Source organism: Podarcis gaigeae (genome assembly GCF_964106915.1).
Source record: "Podarcis gaigeae genome assembly, chromosome: 3".
Classification (NCBI taxonomy): Eukaryota; Metazoa; Chordata; class Lepidosauria; order Squamata; family Lacertidae; genus Podarcis; species Podarcis gaigeae.
The window spans coordinates 86,174,904-86,189,070 of NC_139680.1; the positions used below are offsets into that span (position 1 = coordinate 86,174,904).

General features: G+C 39.9%; 1 protein-coding gene across 5 annotated transcripts in view; it reads right to left on the bottom strand.

Annotated features, from left to right (window-relative positions):
- The window catches only part of KIF6 (kinesin family member 6), a 148,864-nt gene extending 143,784 nt beyond the window's left edge, over positions 1 to 5,080 (bottom strand). For all 5 annotated transcript variants that reach the window (XR_014562509.1, XR_014562510.1, XR_014562511.1 and 2 more), the window contains exons 1-3: positions 4,908 to 5,080; positions 2,831 to 2,940; positions 1,076 to 1,150 (exon numbers count right to left, since the gene is read on the bottom strand). Coding sequence is in view for 1 of the 5 variants with exons in the window: in XM_083732325.1 (XP_083588451.1) it covers positions 1,076 to 1,150; positions 2,831 to 2,940; positions 4,908 to 4,973 (251 nt within the window). In the remaining 4 variants the exon portion in view is untranslated. The remainder of the gene's footprint in view (positions 1 to 1,075; positions 1,151 to 2,830; positions 2,941 to 4,907) is intronic.
- Between the last annotated feature and the right edge of the window lie 9,087 nt (positions 5,081 to 14,167).

Sequence of the window (14,167 nt, forward strand, 5' to 3'; positions counted from 1 at the left end):
ACATGAGACTTTACCCATTCATAGGGCTCATTTGCATACACCATAAAGACAAGGCACATAGAGCTGGTGCTCTGCCACCTCTTTCTCCCATGTGGTCGGTAATTCAACCAAGTTTACATTCCATTTCAAAGGATCTTCGCTTAGCGTTACATGTAACCAGGACTCATAGCTTACAACAAGCAACAGGCATTTGCTAAACAAGCCACCTTCAAAGCATGGATAAACCATGATGAAACATAGTCACATAGTCATTGCAGGAAGTGATGGACTGGGAGGCAGGAGGCAGCCTCACACTGGTGCAAGTTCTCCTACACCTACTTAGTATGGGAGCAGCCTCTTTGTTTCCTCTCACACAAATTAAAATGTAGCTTTTAATAATGGTGACAGTAACCCACTTGCTCAAGTTAAGAGAAGGACTGAAGGATTGTGCTACTGAACACTTTAATCAAAATGCCCATTTACAACAATTAGCTCCCTAGGCTGTCCTTGATGGATTTAAGATCTAACTACTTATGATCCTATTCGTAATTGTTAAAGCAATTATTCCAATTCTTATAAAAAGTAACCAAATTTTATGTTGATTATTTTGCCCATTATGAATTTAAGTAAGAAAGTCTAGCTTAGAAACAGCAGCCAAGCAGTGAAAGAAGTTAGTTTTTAACACCTACCTTGGAAATGTGGACTCCAGTGGAACCTGGCATAATATCATATGCCAGTAAACATGAGGTTAGGGAGGAGTAAAATTCAGATATAAGTCACTTGACTAAGGCCACATAATTAGACCTAGTCCACACAGAAAGCAAAGAAGGTGACAGAATTCTGAGATAATAAAATGGAGTGTTTCACTTCCAGGTATAGGTGACAATGTACCATTTTGGACGCCTCTCCAAATAAATAATAAATGCATTACTTTGCACTGATGCCGCTTGAAGAACCACATTGGCCTATTGTTTTCAAATTATTTTTGGGAACAGCTAAAAACCATTTACAGAAGGCATAACCTCTTGGTGGTTATTAGATGATGATTTAATTAATTAAAGAAATTACACAGATTTTTTTAAATAATCAAACTTACCATTCTGCAACTGGCTTGGCAATGGCTTCAAAAATTTCATCCTGTTTTGATTCCTGATCAAAAACTTTCTGAAATCTGCAAATTATGTACAATTGGTCATGCAAATCTTAAAACACTACTTCTCTTTTTATTTAAAAAAATATGTTTGTAACTAAGTCAATGTTTACATCACTGAACTTACATAACCCAGTACAATGTTTTCCCTGTAGTCTTTACTACACTATGCTGCTGTGCTATTGTATCCACAAAAGACTGTAAACACTGCTGCTTTGACAAACACTCTACAATAAAATCCTCTGATAAAATTATACTGCTTAGAAAAAAGAAAACTGTATTTTACTACTGTCAAGGGGATCAGTGCTTCCAAATGGCCTCACACAGGACTTGTATAATTAACCCTAGAATCAAACAGATCATATAAACAGTACAAATTATTTTCAGTTTTCTTCTATAGAAGAAGAAAGGGAAGTCATTAAGGAAGTTATTTTAGTCAAAGATCCAACCCTTCAAAGGAATTGTGCCCAATTTCCAACACTTAATACAAATCTTTTAGCATCTTAATATAGCATCATATTTACAACAGGTTTTTTCAAAATGTGACAACAGCAGCCTCTGCATAAGAATAGGAGAACCCTGCTCTGTGGAACATTTCTGTCAAATATATGTTTCACCTACTTCTTTAATAGAAACTATTCTGAACTACTCCATTTTTTTCTATTAGAAATGTTTTGGAAGCCTTCAGGTTTCTGGTTCTCATGTCCATTCACTTCAGTGTAAAGCAGAGAGAAGTTAATGTTATGTAATGACTTTGAAATCTAAAACAAAACAAAAGCTACTACTTCATCACTAAGCCTTAATACAGTGGTGCTTCAGGTTACATACTCTTCAGGTTACGGACTCTGCTAACCCAGAAATAGTGCTTCAGGTTAAGAAATTTGCTTCAGGATGAGAACAGAAATTGTGCTCCGGCGGCGCGGCAGCAGGAGGCCCCATTAGCTAAAGTGGTGCTTCAGGTTAAGAACAGTTTCAGGTTAAGAACGGACCTGCGGAACGAATTAAGTACTTAACCTGAGGTACCACTGTACTTAATTTCAAAGTAGTTAGCAAATTCATTCTTCATAGTTCTAGGCTGTTTTAGATTGCTTTCAGCATAATTACAGCATCCTTCAACAATATCAATAACCATCATTCATTCCCAAGCAAGGAAATGGAAACAGACAGAAATGGTACTTTACACTGCAATCTCAGACTTGTTTTCCCAGAAATAATTTCAACTGAATTCAATGGGATTTAGGTTTGGTGGGCCTAATCAGGCCCATGGGATGGAGGTTCCTCACCACTACCCTAGAACAGCAGTCCTTTTAATTCCATGCACATTTATTTGGGTGTAATCCCATTTTTTCGAAATAAAGATGCATGCAATCAGGCAGTAAAGGTATCACTTCTAAGTCTTTTCTCTCCCTACAATACACAACAGAGTTGCCTTATGATCACATGGTATAATAGAACTAATACAAAACAACAAGCAAGGATAACCTATGAAATTGCCACCCTATAACATTCTCCGTGAACACCTGCCCCTCCCTACCTTTTAGCACAGGATTCAGTGGGCAGGGGAAAGGATTACAAATTATAAAATAACATGATGGAACATTATCAGTTGTATTTTTGTGTTTTGCCATTGTGCCATTCACAATGTTCAAACATACAACATTCCTAAAATTAACTATGTACCAAGGAGACAAATTAACTTACTTAAATTTGTAGCTTTCTCGTTTGTTATTGACAAATCCATCTGCCAAATCACGTGGCACAATAATCTCCAAACTGAATGCTGATGCCTCATCTTCTTCAACTGAATATATCTACAACATAAATATGGAGTCTTTTAATATCGTATTTGTATTGGTGAAATTCCAATTTATTTATTTTTTCAGAATACAGCATAAATTACCCTTAGACCTAAAACTGTAGACTTTATGGACAACTTCCAATAGGCTTTTTAAAAACGAGAATATATCTAATAGTAATACCAATAATGAAACGAGTAATATCAAGAAGGTTTTATATTCACATCAGTTACCAAATTATACACAAATAAGGAAAATATATTTGTATGGAAAACATTCAAATCCTACACATGCAATGTATAGAGGAATATGGCAGGATAATAAGCCAGATCTTCACCACCTATTAAATACAGAACTGTGTGTGTCACAACAAATGTAAATCCCAGTGCTATTTTTCTAGAAAAAGAGTTGTTGGAATTCATCATGAACACCTCCCTTGTTCTCTTAGAATGGCAATGGTACCCACCCGAGAGGTACCGAAACAGCTCTGGTGAGTTCCAGCTGAAAAAAGACCTGTTAAACCCTACTCCAACTTCCAAACAAGTCTTATAGAATCATAGAATCATAGAGTTGGAAGAGACCACAAGGGCCATCGAGTCCAACCCCCTGCCAAGCAGGAAACACCATCAGAGCACTCCTTGCAGGTAGATTACCAGGAACTATGATAGCCATAGTGAGCCAATTGGGACAGGGGCTTCATGGTGCAGACAGATACCATAGGTTGTTATTTTTTCTGGCAAGTTCTTCGCATTTAAAAAAACCCTGCATAACAGCAGGTAAACCTTTTCCTATTAATCATAGGTGGCAGAAGGAATCGAGGAAAGAGTTTCAGTTGCAGAGTTGTCTGCCATCCAACAGTTAAAGATACGCAAATACATAATTTCACTGATTTGCTTTTAGTTCTACAGAACGGAAAGTCATTTATTTATTTACTGTTCTGTATTTACAATTGATATATGGGGGAATGATCATTAAGAGCTGTCCAACAGTGGAATGGACTATGTCCAAAGGTGGTGGACTCTCCTACGTGGAAGGTTTTTAAGCTAAGGTTGACAAGCCATCTGTGATGTATGATCTGGTTGAGATTCCAGCATTGCAGGGGGTTGGATGAGATGACCCTGGGGATCCCTTCCAACATTACAGTTCTAGGATTCTACCATCATCATTATCATCATTATAACTTTGCCAAAGCATTCAGAGTGTCACAATCAAAATCCCAACTCCCAGGTATCCAAAAACCCATTCTAATAGTGATAGTATATATTGGTATGCATCAATTTATATTCCGTTTAGGGCCAAAACAAGCTGCTATGACGAATATGGGTTAAATTCCCATGAAAACTTACAACCACAGGAACCAAATCCTAGAGGCCAAGGGGGTCTTCGGCCAACCCTCAACAAAATGTTTGATTGGGCCAGCCCCCCCAAAAAAAGATGATGGCCGTTGCTGTTCAGTTTGCATGCACCACATCATGTGGTCAATTATGTGGGGGGGGCTCACCTGCCCACCCCCTCCCAAAAATATTTCATTGTTGGCACCCCAGTTTACAACTTCTACTTGTGTAGGATACAAAAAAAGAAAGGGAACCCCCCCCCCCCAAAAGCTGGAAATGAGTTCCTTGATGAGTGATTCAACAGACCAGAACTTTATGGTGATTCTACTAATCACGTGAACAGCAAGCTCGTCTGGATTCGCTCTCGATGCGCCTGCGACTGCCTAAGGCGACGCATTCGCTTCTCAGGCATCAGCCACACCAAGCCACAACTTCCTCAGCGGGTCGCCCTCCTCGCCTTCCTCTTCCAGCTCGTCTCCACAGCAGGGTCCCCTCCATCCCTTCCTTGCCAAAGGGCACCCCCTCACAAGCAGCAGAAGCAGCAGCAGCCACTCCCCCCCCCCCCGGTGACGTCCTGTATATTTATTTATTTATATATTCGTTCGTTCAGTCCCTCGGACGCAGCTGGTTCTTCCCCGCGCCACCTACCCCCGGCGGCTGCCTCCTGCCGAGAGGCTTGACCCGGGCATAGATCTGGATCGTTTGCTTCACCATCTCCGCAAATCAAAGCTTTGTCGGGGCGAGAGAGCGGCGAGGGGGCGCTAGGCCTTCCATAGCAACGGTAACCGGGCAACGCTACCCAGCGTGCCTTGCGCCGCAAGCGACGGGAGGTGGGGTGGGGGGGGAGAAGCCTCGCATCGCACCGCGCATGCGGAAAATGAGAGCGCGTTGTTCGCTCTGTCATAGCCTGTTATTGCCTTAAGTTGTATTATACTGTATTATTTATTGACTGATAGACCCTCATGGGCGGGACTTCAAACCCAGGGAAAACAACAACACAGTGGGTTGCCTCCAACGTTAGAACAGACTTGACTGCAATGACATGGCAGGATTGACTTAGGTCCATTGTTTTTAATGGGTCTGTTCTGGTTAAAATGTTTCTGGATATACAACAGCCCAATAATAGCGGCATCTGTCACACGCGCACACTGCCTCCTTTGTGCTTCGTCACTCTCGGGTGGGGATTTGCCCTTCCTGACAAGCAGGCAAAGTTTGCCAGGCGCCTGCTCCTTTTTGAAATTAAATCACAGCCGCCATGACGCAGCGTGCACGGAGCATGTGAGTTATGAATGTGCCGCTTGTGATGCACCGGTGTCGGTGGCAGACTATGTTGCGCCCTAGGATACTGCAACGCCCCCCCCCCCAAAAAAAAATTGCCAACTCCAGTTTTCAAAAACAGATGTCTTGTAGCAAAACTGAAAAGCACAAAAACTTGAAGCTGCTAAATTTAAATGGCAAGAATAAGTAACACAACAATATTTGATTGTCTTTCTCAAATGCAAAAGAAAATGTTTTAGCACACAAATCATTTTGAATAAACTTGTGAATTGAGTCTCTTAAACGTTCAGATTTCAGGCACATCAAAATATCACCTTAGGTGCCTTTTCCTTTGCCCACTTTGTCATGGATTCCTTCAGTTCAGGTGCTGATGCTCGGAAATCTCCAAAGTGATATATACTTGCCAAGCCAGCTATTCCCTTTTGCAACATTGTTGAGCATAGGTACATTTTATAAGTCTGAGCTTTGAGAAACTGCATTCAAAATATAAAATAAAAGTAAAAGATTATCAGAAATTTATAAGATGTAACAAAAACTACTCTGTATCAAACCATGTCCCTCAAACGTCAGTACTCTGATGTCTAACCCAATGATAGCACTGGCCCTGACCCCACCCACTTCCCAGGTGATATATTGAAAGGATAGGAGAGATCATAAATAGAGAATATTAGTGGCAATACTGTATGGGACAGGCAGGAAACTGATATATTGTATAGAACTTCTTTAGCTGTGGTTGTGATTGACATTATTGCTCAAAATCAGGTATACCAGTAGTTTGTATGCAATAATTACCCACAGGTGTGGTGTGATAATGCAACTGATTGCTGAGAAATGCTACATAAGGGATTTAGTGAGCCTCAGCCAATAGTTGGTTTGTAAAGATTAAAGCCAGCATCAGAGATCAGATATACGGTATATGTATTTGTAGCTGTGTTCAGAAATTAAAAATAAAGGGCAGATGGTATGAGAAAAATTCCTCAGGTAAGGAGGGGAAACATTCCTACAGCTGTTTTGTTAGAGCAGGGCTCACCAAATTTATGCAAATTGTAGAAAGTGCCTTAACATTTAAATGCAGCGGCAAATAGAATGTATTATTAAAATAATGTGACATTCATGTGTATGAATAAAGTGTTATTACTTGCTGTTCAAGCTATTATAAGGGTTATAAGGCTTATTTCAAACCAGAATTTGCTTCAAAGTGGTTCTTTTTTCTTGGTGTTGTGAGTGGATTGGACATGTGTGGTTTATTACTGAAGCAGGCAGCATCTTTCTCGGCCCATAAAAATAATGCTTACCATACATCCACAGAAGACCTAGAGCACAGGTTGGCAAACTAAGCCCCAGGGGCTGGATCCGGCCCAATTGCCTTCTGGATCCGGCCTACAGATGGTCCGGGAATCACCGTGTGGATCTGCGTCAATCTGATTCTGATTGTTCAGGCTGTGCCATTCCCCCCCCCACACACACACACCATGGCTGCACCTCCTCCCTCCCTCTTCCTGGCTTCTCCCTGCCCAGAGGAGGAAAGGAGCTGGGATTTGATTGGTGCCAACAGCAGCAGTGTGATCACTTGAGCAGCCTTCATTTAAAGCAGCCCCTCTCCGGAGCCCTTTCTTGCGCCGCTCATCGTCCCTCCACTGCCACCGTCCACCCCCCCACAAGATCTGAGGGATAGTGGACCGGCACCCTGCTGAAAAATTTTGCTGACCCCTAACCTAGAGGAATATTGGCACCATAGACACAAAGTTAAGAATTGCGCTTGAAAACTGCTTAACAATGTAAATGTTTTTTTTTAAAAAAAAAATGTAAAGAGGTTTAAGTAACACCATACAGCTTGATGTGTCAAATAAATTACATTTTTTAAAAAGCAACAATTCCTTCCAACAACTCCCCATCCCAATGACTTGGACATCAAGCTTTGTTACATTTCAGCTTCTGATTTTTATTTTTATTTTGCTTAGAATCAAAAAAGACATTGAGATGCCAGGGTTGCTTATCCTGCACAGATACACCGGCATAACAGCTTTCATTGGGCATTCAAAACTGAGGTTTCTCTGGTTGAATCCTGACTATTGGGAGCTATGCAGGAGATGCTTATCTCATAAGGTATGGTGGTCTGAAGCTCGGGGGGGGGGGAGCAGTTTCACCTCCAGATTTCTAGATGGGCAGAGGTAGCCACTTGGAATCCCATCTAAAAATCCACCCACAAATTATCCTCTTCTAAAATTAATCCCACTGTTCCATGTTTGAATATAAGGATCCCATTCATATTTTTTACCATAACTAGCAGCCACCAATAGATTTATGTACTATAAATTTGTATGTCTCAACCCTTTTTTAAAGTGACCTTTTGACAGAAGCTATACCTTGTACCTGTTGCTACTCCATGTGACAAGTCTGATTGTGTTGAGGGAAATTAATATCTCTCGTTTCAGTCTCAGTTTTCAGTTTCCACGATTCCTTTTTTAAATGCTTTTATTGTCTGACTAAAAGCTTATTTCAAAACGGAAATGATCCAGCCTCTGATCATTTTAGCTGCCCTTTTATATATGTTCCCCTGTATCACAGTATCATTTTTGAGAAGGGGACCAGAACTGTAAAGAGTAATCTGAATGTGGTCACACCAAAGATTTATGTGACTTTATATAATACTCCTGTTAACATCCATAAGTCTCCACGTGGCATATATTACACCATAATTCTTTCTCCAATGGATATAAAACTACTTAATGAAGACTGGCTTGAAGGCTTATTGTCTTTGTGTCCAATTCCCAATCCTACTTAACTTGCCTTTTCCTGGGCTTCTTGCCATATCCCCCTTTCCCTATCCTGATGTTATATGGAGTTGAAACATCTACAGTTCATAAATGAATCAAATAAACTGTTGTGTTCACTTGTTATTAATGGGCAGTAAATGCAAGCATGAGCGAGTAAGCAGCAAAGGAATAAACACATCCAAGCCAGGAAAAAATTCCCAGGGAAATAATTTAGAGTTTTGTCAAACAACCTTTTCTTTGCAAAAGAATGATGATTTCCTAAAGCGGCATTGTATATTCTGGCACAGCAAGCTTTTTATATAATAGTTTTAAGTTTTAGTAACTTGTATCTAATGATCTGAAAGTGATATGGCAAAGATAAGAAAATCAAGCTTAGAGCACCCCTATGAGGTCAAGAAACTGGATGAAACGATCTGTTTCCATTAGTGGGTCCTAGGTTTGTTTCTCCCATCCTAGTAGCATCCAACAACACTTTTGTAAGCACTAAGAAGTAACAAATCTGGTAGAACAAGCCGCCTGCAAACGAGGACAAATTGAGACAGCCCCAGTTATGTTTTCTTCCTTCGTAACCTGCGTGGAGCAGCAGGATTATTGGATCACCTGGAAAGAAGCAAAACACATTTACTTCTAGTCTCCAATACTTGGAGCATTCATTCTTTTCCTATTTGTTGGCAAATGTTTATGAACTACTGATAGCAAGTAATCAATTATTTGATAGACTTCCCTACCAGTATAAAACAAAAGCTGGTACAGTATTTCTATTAATGGGTTGGGTAACCTCATACTTACAAAAGGATTACTTCCTTGCAGGTAAAATTAGGGTTGTTATAGTTCTTCTTTTTATCAGAAAAAAATATCTCATTGAGAATGGGATGTTGAACAAAACTGTGTCGTCTTCAGAAGTCACACTGACCATAATTTTGCATAACATAAAAAATCTGCAGAGAGCGTTGGACTATATACTTCTGCCACTCCCCTCTGCTTCTCTAGGGCAGCTTGATTTAAAACAAACCATATTTAACGTTAACCACAGCCCATAATTTCAAACAACACAGCAAACTGTAGTAAAGAAAAAAGAAGAAGCTGATGAACTCCTTGCAGCCATGCTGGGAGAGGAGTTCTCAAGCTCACCAATAATCTTGTTCACAAGTTGCTGTTTCTGGTTCTAAGAAAGTTATTGCATTTGTATTTTGATGTAACTGATTGTTCACCATCCCAAAATCCCCCAAAGAGCCGCACACATGCTCCACGCTGCTCTTTAAAGGGAGCGTTGAGCTGATCAGCCAGAAGGACATTGATGGATAATGCAGTTCTATGTAAGTGCTCTGTGGACTCGCCTGCATTTGCTCCATAAGACGCACACACATTTCCCCTTACTTTTTAGGAGGGGGAAAGTGCATCTTATATAGCAAAAAATACGGTAAATAAAGGAACAAAATAGAGTTGACAGTTCTGTTGACACACAGTGACACGCTAGATAAGCACTAAAATCTATTTCACCCCAAAAATATAGTTCCACTGTCATTATTGACACTGCAATAGTTCTTAATTCTGATTTGCAGATCTGTGTACATCACCCAACAGCCTCATAATTCGGTTACTTGATATGCAGTAGCTTCCAACTGAGTTTGTACACTGGATCCACTGAGAAATATTGTAAGCTAGGTAATGTCCTATGATATAAAGTCTGTATTTGAGCTGATGTTTTGCACATTCAAGCCCACACTGGATGTTGTGGTCATGTGATGGATAATCATGTGTGAACTTGCCTCTTGATGTTTCAGAGATGTCCAGTACATCAACTGGGTAATAACAATTCATCCATGTGTAGGATGGCAGATTACATACATCTCCTGAAAACAAACTTTTATGGAAAACATACCAAATGTCACTAGTGCATGATCTCTCCATGTGCCTTGGTCAGGTGAAATCCATCATCTTAGAGAGCTAAATATTATTTTAGTGCCTTCCATGCTGCGCTCTGTAGCACGGTTGAGGCATTATGTAAAGAGGTTCCACAGACCACTTACATAGTACTGCATTATCCATCAATGTCCTTCGGGCTGATCAGCATCCTTCAATTATCTTTATCCAGAAGCAAGTCCTAGTCAGCAGTGGTCTTCCCTTCTGACATTGATCAAAAGCTTCCTGTTGCAAGTTCTGTCCCTTTCATCCCCGCTTTTAAGTGTTCCCTGAGAATTACTGATGTATAACTTGTTAATTGTCCCTTGAACAGCCTCTGTTGATTTCTATTAGTGTCAGTTCCTATTTGATTTAATTACATGTTCCTATTTAATTTAGTTACAGGCTTTAATTACATGTTTCCCTTCATTTTCTGCTTTTAAAATTTATTCAATAGAATTGTTTTCTTTTGTTATATAAAAATGAGAGGAAATAAGTAATTAACCCCTTACCCCATGAACTGTGCAAACATTGATGGACAGTTAAGAAAAGTGATTCTGCTAACAATTAATATATTATTCCTCTGTTATCTCACTGCCATGCTCAACAGGAAGCAATAAAAGGGGTAGAACCAGTGAACAGGAAGCTTTTAATTAAAGACACATGCACCCTGAAGTTTCAATAGTGTTGTCCATATTGAACTAGCTTCCTTTCACATTCCACATCTGCTTCAAGCTTCAGATCCTCAATTTCTAATGTTCCACTCATTATCCAGCAGCAAACTCAGATTTGCCACTCACTGTGGTTTCATTTAGAGAGCTGCAGTCAGTCCCAACTTCTAGATAGGTTTAGTACATAAAGAAGAGAGCACTTTAAAGCTATCCATTCCATTGACTTTCTGCTAGTCCTCCCTTTTAACACTTCTACATTTTTCTCTCCCTTTGCCCTCCGAAAGCTCATCTACTTCATTTTCTCATTCCTATTTCTTTGACATTGCACCCTCCATATGGAAGGTATGTAGCCTCCCACTTTCCTCCAACTGTTTCACTCTCCTCCATAAGATCCAGTGTTTTAGGAAATAATTCTCCAAACCACCATGCATGCTTCTTCACAGCTATCTTGTTCTTTTCCACCTTAGTCCAAGAAATAATTGATCAGTCCCTGATTACTTCTTCCTCCTATCCATCTGTCCAGCATACATTGTGGCCCTCCCTGCAAGGGAGTATTTAATAAATGCTAAATAACGGTAGTTTCCTCAGTACCCAAGCACAAAATGAAATGTTATTATAGGCTCCATAAACCTCCTGTTTGGTTTTTCAAATATTTGGGCTTTGAGTCAGTTTCTGAATTAGATTATATACATCAGTAATTTATGCAGGTATTCTAGACAGACCAAGAATTCCGGCATTTGAGGCTTTACATTTATGGTAGAAATTGACTAGCCAAGTGGATGAAGAAGGCGTTTTTCCCTACCCACCATCACACTCCATTTGTGAATGTTCCATCAAAAACTTGCCAGGTGCTTCATGTTTTCTGTTCTGTTTGCTTTGAATCACTGAGTATTTAACTACTGCTGGAGGCAGCATACCAGAGAAGGGATATCTGCAATGGTATGACTGTAGGTTTTGTGGTTTCATTTCCTTTTTAGGAAGTGAAGGTAAGACAATAGATTCTTATGGCAGTTCCATCAGGACACACTTTCAACCTGCAAAACTCCCCACTTACAAAGTCTGTAAGACTCCTGGTTTACATAGCCAGCTCCAACAGTTTCAAGGCATTTTTTAATCTTAGTCGAAAGGGTGGTTTCCCCCCAATTAATGTATTTTTTAAAATGTTAATGTAGATGGGAGCTACCTTGCTTATTTAGTGGACAGATCATTCAATATTTACACGTGGAACAAGGAACTTGTGAGTCAAACTGTCTTTGTTCTTTGGTTATTGGATCCAGACTTTAAAGAAAGCCATGTTTTAGGTTTCATGCAATGAAGTATAAACTTGAGTCTAATTCAGAAGCTTTCTGTAGCATGTTTGCCTTCTCAGAGGCAGAGAGCTTTGGTGCAAAGGCCACGTGTGAAGCATGACCAGTGTGATTTAGCTAATTTTAACTATGCCACTGAAATAACCTTTAAATGCATGTTCCCTAGTGAAGACAGACTTGACCCCAGTTACATGGGGTGGTTGGGTGCTTCTACAAAGTGATGCTCAGGATTTTCAGCACCAAACTATCTTCCTCCTCTGTAGCACCAAGGTCATAAATTTAACTTGTGGATCAAGTCTTAATAGCCACACAGCTAGCCAAATAATGTTAGTTTCACACACAGCCTAGTATTCTGTGCACCTTCAGGCAATTATATAGCTATTAATGGAGTACTAACTAAGGAGCTTCTCAGACTGCAGTTCCTCCAGTAGTCAAAGTTTTCCCTAAAACAGCACAATGGCTGTGTGGATTCATTGACCCTTATTGCGAAAAAAACAGATAACCCAACAGGCAGCAATTGGTTTTGTCAAAATAACTTCGAAATAAGGAAGCAAAGTTTGTAAGCAAGGCCTGTGCAAAAATTGGTCACACAGATTAGTGCGTTCATTCCTTGCGATTCGACAGTTTCACCCCTCCTCCAGCTCCTAGGGACTGGGAACGGCATGTTTTACAAATTAATCTGAGGGAATTATGCATGAGTCATTGTGGACATTTCTCTTGTTTCCAGGTTTAAACAATGCTCTTTATTGTTTGTGTACTTATATTGAATATATGAGGAGCTGGTTCAAAAGGTAATATAAATAATTGCTCTGTTACCTAGCCATGCATGGATGTTCTCCTGAAGACACCATCTGAGATTTGTAGTCAGATCCATAGTTCTTTACATATAATCTGTGCATATCCTATTGAATTATCAGCAGACAACTTTTGGTGTGTCATACAAGCATTTTGAAGCAGTGATCAACTTCTGATCTCCAAAGACAAAACTAGAGATGACAAACTGGGGTACAAAATAGAATTGAAGCCCCAAGGAATTCACTCATATGGTAAAACTGCAAAATGTATAGTTATTTATAGCAAGCAGCTCTCTTAGCTGGAATTTGTAAGATAGTGCTTGTTTGTTTCCTTGAATATCTCTAAGGGGAACGGCCTTGGCAAAAGTTCCTTGTTGTAGAACCAGCTTGTAGATTCCATGTGCTCACTTGGCTTAACAATGTTTGAGAATTTTTCCTTTCAGTGCTGCTGTCTTGAATGAAGAAAAGCCTCATTCAGAATATCAGTCTTTTGGGTACCACTGCAATGTTTTACTTTTATTATATTTATATCCTGCCTATATTCCATGATGGAACTCAGGGTACCCACATGATACACTGACAACTCAGACCCAGTTATCCTTAGATTCCACAAAGTTTCTGTATGGTGAATCAAGGTTGCTACTCTCAGACCATACCCTTACTGACAACAAAGGTTTTTACAGTCATTCCAGGAGACTTGCCCAGGACACAAGAGGAATATACTATGACAACCTCCATTGTTTTAGTGTCTGATTCATATGTCAACAGGGTTGTGTAAGGTATTTTCACAAGGTCTGCTTTGCACTGATAATTTCTGTCAAGAGGAACCAGGCAGGTAGTGCAAAATAGGTGGATCCTTCCTTCATCAATGTCACTGGGTGCCAAGAGCTCTGAGAAACACCCATACAATTTGTCCAATCTATGTGTGGCATGGGATGCAAAATTATCTCTGCTGGAACTGTTCTATATGAGTCAGGCTTGATAAATATGTTGGAAGTTGAAACAACAGTTCTTCTAAGATATGCTAACTAACTTCTACAGTTCCATCCCTAATGGAACTCTGATAAAAGTGTATAAAAACATAGTCAAAGTATTTGTGGCCTGGGGATAGTGGATAAAGAAAGGTTTTCCTCCCTCTCATATAAACTAGAACTTGTGGACATCCAGTTAAGCTGAATG